Source organism: Osmerus eperlanus, chromosome 22 (genome assembly GCF_963692335.1).
Source record: "Osmerus eperlanus chromosome 22, fOsmEpe2.1, whole genome shotgun sequence".
Taxonomy (NCBI): domain Eukaryota; kingdom Metazoa; phylum Chordata; class Actinopteri; order Osmeriformes; family Osmeridae; genus Osmerus; species Osmerus eperlanus.
In genome coordinates this window covers 1,975,813-1,988,858 of record NC_085039.1, presented here as the reverse complement: position 1 = coordinate 1,988,858, position 13,046 = coordinate 1,975,813, and the positions used below count along the sequence as shown (strand labels likewise).

Here is a 13,046-nt window from a genome sequence, read left to right as displayed (position 1 = left end):
TAAATGTTGTGGAGCAGTTTATAATTACACTCTGTCATGCAATATCTATGTATATGATATTATATATATATAATATATACTATTTACATCACTTTTAATAGGAGATAGCATTTCAGCTACTGTGTGAAAGAGCAGAATTGTGCTCAGAGTGGAGCTTGGTGGAATACACATAATTGCATTATTAATTAACTACAGGCTGTTCAATGCACTACTTATTGCTCTGGATAAGAGCGTCTGCTAAATGACTAAATATTATTGCATAGTGCTTATGTAATTACACAGTAACAACGACACTAATGTAAACTTACCAAAATTAGATCAACACTACAGAGCATTTGTTAGAGCATTCATCTCAGGGCACCTGTAGTTATTGAGAAGGTATTGTACAACCCTGTATCAACACATGGTGTGGCAGCATAGAGCTGCATCAGAGAGACTTTAGATGTGTTGAAATGACTGTTGAATAATTGCACTCTATAGGGAGTTGCAAGACTTGAAGGAACTGAACGAGTACCAATAATTTAACACACTTAGACTGTTTGTGTTGATCTTCACTTCAAAGCATTAAGTGTGTGTAGTTGTGGAAGATAAATCTACATATGACTTTTTATTTCCTTTTACAGGGAGCACTTATCGTTAGGGGGCATCTCCTGGTGGATTCGTTGTTTCATTATCAACTGCATCCTTTTCCTCCTGCTCTTCTTCCTTACCACTCCAGCCATCATCATCTCCACCATGGACAAGTTTAATGTTACCAAACCTGTTGAGTATCTTAATGTAAGTGTCATCTCTCCACTTGTCAAAATATTTTTTACTGTTTTACATTTTACCAAGAGGTTATGATCAGTCTTAAGTTTTAAAGCTAGTATATTAACAGTAGTTGCTCTAAAACATTCACTTATAGCAAGCTAGTATTTGTGTTTGGACTGTAGCTTGACCAAATTGGTGGATTTTTAAAACCAAATCCTATAGATAGGAGAGGATGAAAGACGATAACTGATTAATTGGCTGCTGTTTACTTGAATAAAGGCTTTGCTATTTTCAAGTTACGTCCATGCTAGTGGTATATCCATGCTATCAATGGCAGTGCATTCTGACATAAACAAATGTATACACTCGTCCAATCAGGAGTACAGTTGCGTCGTCCAATAGGATTAGGGAATTCCCCAATAGTAGGTCTTCCAAGACTGGCAAGATCTAAAGAGTGCAGTTGAAGACAAATTAACCCACTGCTGTTTTCCAGTCTGCAGTGTCATTCAGCATGTGCACCTGGAGCGTTCGTTCCCTCTCCAGGGTCTGTCCGTGGCTACGGAGGATGTCTGGGCTCTGAGCACGTGCAGACTAGCATGTTGATGTCTCCAAGTAATCTCAGCTGCCAAATGCATATCAGCGTGTTCTAGCTGAGTTGTTTTCTGAAAGATTGCTTCTGGAGGTTTTCTCATCCTTGATCTTGGAGGTGTGATGATTCAGGGAATAGGGGCTGGTTTGGAGGCAGCGATGGCCCTGTGACTGCCAGTGGAGAGGCTGGTGACTTTTGGAGATGTCTTGGCCTGTGTTTCAGTCGGGCATCAGCCACAACAAGGGTCTGCTGGCACTGCTTCAATTTCTGCCACCCTTCTGTCAAGGTTGTAGGGGGTTAAATATTGGCCAAACAACTAAAACTAAGTCCCCTATGGTTTAAAGGAAGGTGGGAAACTGAACAGTGTATTAACATGAAGCAAATTATGCCAATACATATTAATTACAGTTACTTGACTCTATGGGTTAAATCAGAGCAAGAATGGTCAAAGTAAGGTTAAATTAAATATACATTTTATAACATTGCAAATTCAAACATGTTATACAATGAAGGTTCACTCTTACCTACGCTACAATGATTATTGTAATCAGAGAGACAGCAAGAGGTGAGCAAAGAGAATGGGTACAAAGACAAGTTAGAGCTGAGGAGAAGGTCTCAGGAGATCAAGAATCCACAGAACAATGTTTCGCAGTTCCTTTTATACACAATAACAACCAATCAGACCAAATGTTGAATGGGGTGTGAGAGCCATCAGGATGACCCAGCCTGACAAGGTTGACTTTGTTGACTTAGTTGAAAAGGGGCCAAGTCCACGAGCCCATCTTCTCTGGTAGAAAAGAGTTTCTAGGTGGGAGGACCTCATGCTCAGCCTCAGCCTGCAGCTGATCCTATAGCCTCCCTAGTTCTCTTAGAGGGGTATTGGAACTCACCACTGATGGCCACAACTCCCATCAAGGACTTTGAGTCATTCACTGGGGTCGACTACCCTGAGAAGGGGCACCTTGGCCATCAAGTTGGTTGAGTGGAACCTAGACATTATAATATTCCAGAAGTGAGCCATAAAAGCAGACGCTTTGTTAACCCTTGTGTTATCTTCGGGTCATTCTGACCCATCAGTCATTGTGACCCACCGTCGTATTGCGACGAATTTACTGCATACAAAAACAAAGTGAAGCATTTTCTTTTAACCGTTGGGCTGTCTCAGACCCCCCCACATTGCAAAGGTTAAAAGAAAATAATTTTTATTTGTTTTTGTATTGGGTAAAATCGGGTAAACACAACGATGGTTCGTTATGAACCTTTGGGTCATGTGAACCGAAGGCAGCACAAGGGTTAAGTGTTCAGTTTCTCGTTCTCATCAGTAAATGATCTCCTCTCTTATTTTACCGCCGTTTTGACAAAGAGCATTGTTTAGTACAAAGTGGGGCTCAACCAAAGACTTCAGGGTTAAGCTAAGCTGGTCAAATACTATTCCCCATGAATGAGTAGACGCAGAGAAAAACACTGTCAAGAACTATAACAACTTAGAATATTGTCCACCTTATGGGCTATTGCTGTTTATGCCATGGTCTTCAATGAAATCAGAATCAGAATTTGGTTTTATTCGCCATGTAGGTTTACACAAACACGGAATTTACTGTGGCCAGAAGGTGCAAACAATAAACATATACGGTTCAAATATACAATCAAAAGTAGAAAAGTACAGTAGTGTAACTAATCCTAAGAACTAACAATCTAAAAAATAAAACAATTTAAAATGTAAAATATAAAATAAAATATATATAAAAATAAGAATATGAATGGGCAATAGTGCAAGTAAGGTGGCTTGTGCGTAGTGCAACAGGTGTCAGATGGACTAATAATAGATAAATGTCAGTGGGAATCCTTGGCCTTGTTGAAGAGGCAAGTAGCAGATGGAAAGAAACTGTTCTTGTGGCGTGATGTTTTGGTCCTGATGGACCGCAGCCTTCTGCCGGAGGGGAGTAGCTGGAACAGAGTGTCCAGGGTGAGAGCAGTCGGCCACAATCTTCCTCGCTCGCCTCAGGGTCCTCGAGGTGTGCAGGTCCTCGAAGGTAGGCAGATTGCAGCCAACCTAACCTGCAGGTGTAGTCCGGTACGTTCACCTTGGAGAGCTTGTCCTGAAGCAGGGCGGGGATTATGGTGTTGAAGGCAGAGCTGAAGTCCACAAACAGGATCCTGGCGTAGGATGCTGGGGAGTCCAGGTGCTGTAGGGTAATAAGGGTCATAAGATGGCCTCTATGGTTTGACATGTTTAAGGCGAGGTAATTATCAATGCAATACCTAAATCAGCCAAGTTTTAACCTGTGTGACTTTGAATGGCCTCAAAGCCTAGAATTAATCAAATCTACTACAACTGACAAATATTTGGCATCCTTAAATGTTATTACTTGTTATATTTTTTTGCTTGTACGTATACACACATAGTGGAGGAGAAATAAGATCCAGTGCAGTTGCCTTTATTTCCTTGCAGGTTATTGCTTTGATAGAAATGGATCAAATTGATATACTGATTTTTAAAATTCCAAGGTAGTTGACTAGGGCCCAACACTCATATTCAGATATGCGTTTTGGGTGTTTCAGGTCACTAAATCCATCTGTAAAGAAGTGTATTTTGGATGAGAAAGGTTTGCATGAAAAATAGAACAAGTGTTGATGGGTAGTACATCTGCCACTCTCACAATGCCGTTTGTGTCATGGTGAGGTAGTGGAACGGTGCAGACAGACAGTATCAAGAACTAAAGTATGTTAACTAAATAGGAACATGAAGGGCAGGCTACTCACACACAGGGAACAACCAAACGACAACAAGGATAAGACAGACCAGACCAGGGAAGCAACCATAAATACATAAGACTGTTCTGTAGTGCATTGGTTAGGGAGCAAGTTTTACCACCTAGACCACTATCCATGATGGATGCGGGATACTTTGCTCTTGTATTATGGAAACTGGATCCTCTTTTAACAAGATTGCTTTTCAAGGATCCCTCTTTATTTCTCCACAATGCTGGGTCAGTATTGGTCTCCCAGAATGAATCTTCTTCCTCTTTCTGATCCTGATGCTACTGCTGCAGGGGCTGTTGACTTGATGACTTTTGCAATTGGAGAATAGTATAGTAATTCCTGTTGCTAGGACTAGCATCCACATTGGTGTTAACAATGTGGATGCTGCAAGAAACTCAATTTGGAGACTTACTCGAGTGATGCTTAGAACAGTATCAGCATCTCATCATAAACCAAATAAACTACCATTTTGTTTTGTCTTTTTTGTGATGGATTGACTGTGATACCTTTTAATATCGACACGTACCTTTACTTCTCTCAAAGTTACCAATTGAGTTCAGACAGGCTCGCTGAGTCTTGTGTAACAACAAACTGCATGAGAGAGGTTGTCATGTCTAGGGAGGCTTGTCCCCTCACTAAAAGCCCAAACAAAATGAATAAACCTTGATTTCCAAAAGTTTTTTGTCAGCCCTTATCAACTGGCCTGCAATAAATTGGTCAACATATAGTTTGGACAATGAGCTATTATTGAAATCCAATACATTTTGCCCTTTGATGATTGACTGCTGTCAGGTATAATCTCAGTTTTATTTATTTTAAATGTTAGTGTGTTAGTGGGAAATTTGTGGGATTCACCAAAAGTCAATGTTGATTCATTGCATCAAAAAAAACAAATAACATGTTTGTTCTGGATGCATCAGAAGGAATTTTTTTAAATAGAAAGTAATGAAGTCTTCTATCTTTTCTCCAGAACCCTATTGTTACACAGTTCTTCCCCACACTTCTGCTGTGGGCATTCTCAGCCCTGCTCCCCACCATAGTGTACTATTCTGCATTCTTCGAAGCCCACTGGACACGGTATGACACGCTAGCGCCCCATCTTATCAGTTTAATTTACATTTGTGTTGCACATTGACATATGTTTAAAAGAAAATCTGGTTTGGGGTCATTTAACATGTTAATCACAAAACATTGTATTTATTAAACAATCATACTGTATGTATTGTTTATTATCATTTAATCCATGTGTAGCGTGCTTCACTCTGCGTTGTGTACTTTTTGATTGAAGACACTGCCACACTTGTGAATCTGCTGGAGACGGTTTATTTTCCCTGTACACGAAGAGACAGTGCAGTTAGCTCTTGCGTGTACCTCGCTCCTAGCTCTCGGCCACCTCGCTAGCTGGAGGTCAGGTCGAAAAGAAAGAAAAGGAAAAAGTCTAACAGACAAATGCATCAAAAACGACAGGTGCTGTGCACACACATTCACCGCACAACAACACAACACACGATCCAATAAAACACAATTTGGACAAAAACAAAAGACATAGCTGTACACGAAGAGACAGTACAGTTAGCTCTTGCGTGTACCTCGCTCCTAGCTCTCGGCCACCTGAGTGAGCACATGGGAACCTCATCAACTGCCGTCCCCACAAGTCACAACAGGCACGCTAGTTAACGAGGTCTAATATTTACACTAATTATTACATATTACTATACATTTTACAATATCGACTTGGTTACAAAACATGAATATCAACCGGACATTTCACCACAGTTCTCTAACAATTTTCAGACCCGAAGACAACGTACCTCGCTAGCTGGAGGTCAGGTCGAAAAGAACAATCTAACTGCGAGAACACAGATAACCCGCGATGGGTCAAACCAAAACACGCATAGCTTTTTGACAAACATACATTTTTACAAAGACGTAAACATAAATGTAAAACTTTTAAACGTAATAAACTTTTTGACCTTGACATCAAATGATCAACCTCCCCCTCCCAATTTGACCTACTTGACCTGGTCCTTGTGTACAATCCAGTGTGTAATCTAGGGGAACAACATTCCACTGCTACATTCACCCCCACTGTTTTACACTAGATTACAGACACAAAACACATCACAGTACCTCGAAGGTGACAAAGCAAAGAAATAAAAAGAAACAAAACAATATTCACCCCCACAGGGCAACAGAGTAACCCAGTGTAGTCCCTTAATACTAGACCCACAAATGGTCGACCATCTGAAAAAGCTGTCCCGCGAAGGATTAGGAAAAACAAAGGTTAGCTAATCCCTTATTCAACCGTATGCTGTCGTGGAAGTTTTTGAGAGAATCAATCGTTTAAGCTGAAGTCGGGTGAAGTACAGAGTTAATGTTTATTTGACGTAGATTTAAACTTAATAACGTTATCGTTAACATAACATCATCGACACACAAACATAAGACAATAACCCAAAGACAATTCCATACAGCTCCATCTAGCATTCTAGAATGGAACCGGGAGAATCCAGCCCACCAGCACTACCCAGCTGATGGCCCTCTGGAGCGGACAAATGGCTCTCTACTCAACGCATCAGCGACGACATTCTTGGGCCCTGGTATGTACTGGATGTCAAAATCAAAGGGTGCCAGCTTCGCAACCCATCTCTGCTCACATGCATTGAGTCTCGGCTTTGTAAGGATATACTTGAGGGGATTGTTGTCAGTTTACACAGTAAACCTATGCCCTCACAGCCAATGGCTGAAGTTATCATGAATGGCCCATTTCATGGCCAGAAACTCCAGCCTGTGAGCAGGATACTTTGATTGTGCATGATTGAGCGATTTACTGGCAAAAGCTATTGGCCTGGCTATGGCCCCCCCAGTTTGCACTTGGGATAGTACAGCTCCCAAACCACTTGTAGAGGCATCAACAGAAAGCAAAAACGGCTGAGAAAAGTCTGGATGAGCCAGCAGTGCCTGGTCAACTAGTGCTGCCTTCAAAGCTTCAAATGCGAGTTGACATTCAGCAGTCCAGTCTGCAGCAGTGAGCTTGCGAAAGGGACCAGGCCTCTTCCTGCCCTTGCCTGTCCTAGGCTTCTTCTGACCTGTAGTCAGCTGAAACAATGGCCTAGCAACCAGGGAACAATTCTCGATGTAATGTTGATAGTATATGACCATACCGAGGAAAGAACGGATTTTGCTAGGAGATGGAGTGACACCATCAGCTTCCATCATCTCACTTTCAGTCACATTCAAAATGGTTTGAACCTTAGCAGGGTAAGTGGCTAAACCTTCCTGAGAAATGATGTGGCCCAAAAACTTAACAGACCTCCTCAAAAACTTGCACTTAGAAGGAGACATTTTAAGATTGTGTTCCTGCAACCGTTTAAAAACCATCTCAAGTCTCTGCAGACTCTCCTCCTCTGTCTTAGCAAAAACCATCAGATCATCCAAATAGCAAAGGAGACTGAGAAAGTTTTGGTCACCAAAGATTGTCAGCATCATTCTCATAAAAGTAGCTGGGCTGTTACATAGGCCCTGAGGTAAACGATTGTACTCGTGCAGACCTAAAGGAGAGGAAAAGGCAGTGTATTTCTTATCCTCTTCATGTAGTGGCACGTTGTAGTACCCTGACGTCAAGTCCATTGTGCTGAAGAAGGCATTACCTCCCAGCGCCGCCAACACATCAGCCTGGTGAGGCAGGGGATGAGCATCCTTCACTGTGCGGGCATTAAGCCACCTGAAGTCAGTACATAGACGCAAGTCCCCGTTCTTTTTCCATACCAGCACCAACGGTGAGGCATACTCACTGCTGGATTTTCTTACAATTTCCTTTTCCTCCATATCATCCAGTGTTTCCCTGAGTTTTTGTTAATGAGCTGGAGAAAGCCTACGATAAGGTAACCGAAATGGGCGATCATCAGTCAGCCGTATGCGATGGCAGAACTCTTTTGCCTCACCACAACCTAGACTATGTCTAGAGAACACTGTGTCATACCTCTCAATTAAACTGACAAGTTTATCTTTCCAGAACTGAGAAACTGGACACTCCTCAACAGACAGGCCTTGAAGTCCAAGATTGCTCAGTGTACTGTTGCCATTAACCACACTGCCACTAACCCAACTCTTAGCTGTCAGACTGAAGTGATGTGAGCTGTCACATTGTACTTCTGCCACGTTCTGGTAAGCTGCTTGCTGCTTGACATCATCAAAATCCTCCAATGCAATGCAAGGGTACACATCCGCGACTTTAGCATTTCGTCTCAGGATCACTGGCGAAGTTGTTGGATTGACAATCTTCACAGGGAGCCATCCATCCCCCCACAGAGGCGTAACTACTCTCCCCAGCAAAATGTGTCGATTCACACAACGAGACGTGCTGGGCTCGACAACAACAGTACTACCTACAGAGAGCTTTGTCTTTGGGGGTAGGCGCCCCCACACCAGATGTTCACTCATGGGTTGGAGTGTTACTTAATGGTGCCCACTTTATCTGGAATGGAGTCTCCTCTCCATCTCTTCAGATTTGACAAGAGACGCAGGAACTGGCTGTCATCACACTGGCCAGAAGGACCTGGTGTACCCCCTACCCGCCAGTAGCCATCATTGGATTTGAACTGCCTAATCAGAGACTTCAACACATTAGTGCCCACAATGAGTTAATCAACCTGCCCATCTACAATAAGCACTGGGACAACATAACTGAAACCATAAAGCTGAATTTTTAAGTCACACATGCCCACTGGACTAGTTTGAGTCCCACCACAACCCACCAGGATGACATCTGAAGGAGCCAGAAAGTTCCCCTCTACCACCCCCGCCTCCCTCAAACGAGGTATAATATCTGCACGCAGAGTAGTAGCCATGGACCCACTATCTAACATCCCAAAACTTTCTCTAAGGTCCCACCCCCTGACAGATTGGGCCTGTTCCGTATTACAACCACATTGAGAAAATTATTACACATTAGGTCTTTTCACAAGATCCACTTCCTCACTGGGAGAGTCAAGGACAACAGCCATCTGCTGTGAAAGTTGTGTCTTACATGTTTTACGCTCTCTTAAGAATTCATCCAACCGATCCTGTACCTCACTGGCTGTCCAGTCACGAAAGGGTTTGCTCTTGAACACTTGGGCCAACTCTTTATCAGGACAGTTGCGTACAAACATGACTGCCAACTCTGAGCACTGATTGGGCAAGGTCCTACCCTCACCTACTAGGTACTGTTCAGCTACCTCCGCAGCTTTGTTAAGCCTAATCCAGAAATCCAGTGAACCCTCATTAGCATATGGTTTGATTGAATAAAAATCAGGTAATGGCATACCTGAGCAGACAGTGTCCCCAAAGTGTTTCTTGAGAAAACTGAACACCGTCTTAACATCTGTGACAACAGGGTTGTTACGCATCCAGACTTTGGTCACATCCCGTGCCCTCCCCATGAGCCTAGACATCACCTCCTCAACACTTCCAGACCCAGTGTAACCCCTCTTCTCTAGGTATACACCCATTAGCTCATCCCACTCCAGAACAGAGTACTTATCTGAACCATCACCCCTAAAGATGGGCGGAGTACTGACATCTGACTTCACAACCAGATTCAGCTTGGACGCGTCAATGAAAGTTGACCCACATTGCTCCAGTATGGGAAACTGCTGGAATTGGTGAGGGGGATGGGCAGGAGAAGGACTCGAAGCCCCAGGCTGCAGTAAACTTGCTCTGATAGAGTCCCCTATCTCTGAACCAATCTGTCTAATAAGGTCATTAAGCTGACTCGGAGATGTTCCATTACTACTGAAGACTGGGGATGATGGTACGTCAAAAGACAGAGGTGGGATACTCTGGACAGGTGGAGTGAAAAACCTACCCCTCCCCGTGCTTGTAAACTCAGGGCTAGCAAGCATTCCATTTCCAGGAGCTGACTGTACACTTGGTGTAAATGCAAGAGCACCCCTCCCTGCACCCACACTTAAACTCCCAGCATAACTCATTTTAACGGCATGAGGGTCTACCATGGTTCAATAGAGCACTAAAACAATGTCATTTACCGCTCTTAAAAACAAGCACAAAAAAAAATTGAAAAAGGAAAACGTAATATTTTGCTATAACCAAATTCCCTTCTAAACATATAAACACAGATAGTCCGATTTAGTGAGCATACCACATCCACCTTCACTAATCACAAAATACCGTTGCTTACAGCAAACCACCAACAAATGTTCATGCGCAGATCTAGCGGTCAGCTCGAGCTGACCAGTCGGCAGGTCACGGCACCAGTTTGTAGCGTGCTTCACTCTGCGTTGTGTACTTTTTGATTGAAGACACTGCCACACTTGTGAATCTGCTGGAGACGGTTTATTTTCCCTGTACACGAAGAGACAGTACAGTTAGCTCTTGCGTGTACCTCGCTCCTAGCTCTCGGCCACCTCGCTAGCTGGAGGTCAGGTCGAAAAGAAAGGAAAGAAAAGGAAAAAGTCTAACAGACATGCATCAAAAATGACAGGTGCTGTGCACACACATTCACCGCACAACAGCACAACACACGATCCAATAAAACACAATTTGGACAAAAACAAAAGACATACCTGTACACGAAGAGACAGTACAGTTAGCTCTTGCGTGTACCTCGCTCCTAGCTCTCGGCCACCTGAGTGAGCACATGGGAACCTCATCAACCGCCGTCCCCACAAGTCACAACAGGCACGCTAGTTAACAAGGTCTAATATTTACACTAATTATTACATATTACTATACATTTTACAATATCGACTTGGTTACAAAACATGAATATGAACCCGACATTTCACCACAGTTCTCTAACAATTTTCAGACCCGAAGACAACGTACCTCGCTAGCTGGAGGTCAGGTCGAAAAGAACAGTCTAACTGCGAGAACACAGATAACCCGCGATGGGTCAAACCAAAACACGCATAGCTTTTTGACAAACATACATTTTTACAAAGACGTAAACATAAATGTGTAAAAATGTCTGTACACCAACAATTGGATTTACATCTGTAATGCACTTTAAAAAAAATACATTAAATTTTTGACCTTGACATCAAATGATCAACCTCCCCCTCCCAATTTGACCTACTTGACCTGGGGCCGGTTGCACAAAGCACCTTAAGTTTTTTCCTTAAGTATGACACTTAAGGGTAGATTTCTCCTTAGCTAAGGGATTTACTTAAGGGGGTTGCACAGAATCCCTTAAATGGTTCCCTTAGCTAAGGTGAAACGTTAAGGGATTTACTACATTAAACGTGATTTCACAGCAGTAAAATTCAACCGTTTCCACGGTGACCGCGTCTGTTCAGTTTTATCGTTAGTAGGCCTACATCACCTTACAAGAGCTACAGTAGAGCTAAAAATTGAAAAAAGGGCAAGAAAACCGAATTGGTCAGAGGAGGAAAAGATTGACCTTCTACAGGAATATAGCAAAAGAAAACACATACTGAAAAGTAAATTCGATCCGCACATAACAGCCCACAAAAAACTACGAATGTGGGAGGAAATAGCAACCAACATAAACTCACGAAGTTTGATCAAATGGTCAATTTCAGAAATTCCAAAAAAATATGATAACTTAACTGCAATGTCCAAAAAAGAGATCACGCATTTCAGGAGGGAGTCCAACAAAACTGGTGAGATCAACTTTACTTGTAGGTGTAGCTTACTGTAGTTGCTACACAGTAACGTTTTGTAACATTTACTGTTACAGTAGCTAGTCGAGGTAGACTAGCCGACCCGTAAATAGCCTTCATGTTTAGACTGCAGCAGCACAGTAGCCTATACAGAGTGCTATAAAACAACTACATTGACATAAAATACATTTTGTTTGGAATACATTTTCAGGTGGTGGTCCACCTCCAAAACCACTTTCAGATGAGGCAGTGATGGTAGCAAACATCATTGGTATCGACTCAACTGTAAACGGTCGGACAATTCGTAAATTGACTGCCGGTCAAATCTATAATTTAAGATCAATTGCTCATCATTAAGTGTATCCATTGGGTTTTCGCGTTCGCGGAACACTTCTTGGGATAGGCCTACGTTCTTTTATATCCATAAACTCGGCCATGTTGCGGATTAAAAATGAACTAGAGGTACCTTAAATTTTCTTCCTTAGTTTGGTTGCTAAGGTCTTTCGTGCAACGCTTTAACGAACTTTAAGGGATTCCTTAAGTATAAGACGAAGTTAAGGAGAAAACCTTAAATACTTAAGGGAACATTTAAGGAAACCTTAAGGAAAATACTTAAGGGTGCTTTGTGCAACCGATTACATTTTAAGGAAACCTTAACTCTGACTAAGGAAAATCTTAACTTAAGGTGCTTTGTGCAACCGGCCCCTGGTCCTTGTGTACAATCCAGTGTGTAATGTAGGGGAACAACATTACACTGCTACACATGTATTCTTGACTAGATAACTCTGTATTGCTCTTTGTCACGGGTGTGTCTTCTCTGTGTTTTGATGACAGGTCTGGAGAAAACAGAACCACAATGCACAAATGCTATACCTTTCTAATCTTCATGGTGCTACTGCTGCCTTCCCTTGGTCTCAGCAGGTACATGATGTAGTTTACTGTAGCTCACACTGTAATAATTATATTAATAATGCTACATTTTATTTGAAATTTACCTTTTTTGTACTGAAAGCACTTCAGTAAATTACAATCACTATCTGACAACATAATATACAATAACAGTAACAACAATCACAAACAAATTAACAAAAGACCTGATTAAAAAGGTAAGCGGTTTCTTAAAGCAATCAAACAAAGGAGCATTCCTAATGGAGTTCCACAGCTTATGAGCAATGCAAGAAAAGACCCTACCACCCATGGTTTTCAATTTTCAAAGAGGCTGAAATAGAACCGGCAGAATGAAGAGAGCGGGAGGAAGCATAAAGTGTTAACAAATCACAAATGTAGATTAGAGCCAGCCCATGTACTGCTTTATAGGT

The 13,046-nt window shown here is 42.2% G+C and overlaps 1 protein-coding gene across 3 annotated transcripts in view; it reads left to right on the top strand.

The window, feature by feature from the left end:
- The window catches only part of LOC134008499 (CSC1-like protein 2), a 94,705-nt gene that overhangs the window by 68,549 nt on the left and 13,110 nt on the right, over positions 1–13,046 (top strand). For all 3 annotated transcript variants that reach the window (XM_062447907.1, XM_062447906.1, XM_062447905.1), the window contains 3 exons: positions 624–777; positions 5,073–5,179; positions 12,562–12,648. In XM_062447907.1, coding sequence (XP_062303891.1) covers positions 624–777; positions 5,073–5,179; positions 12,562–12,648 — 348 coding nt within the window. The remainder of the gene's footprint in view (positions 1–623; positions 778–5,072; positions 5,180–12,561; positions 12,649–13,046) is intronic.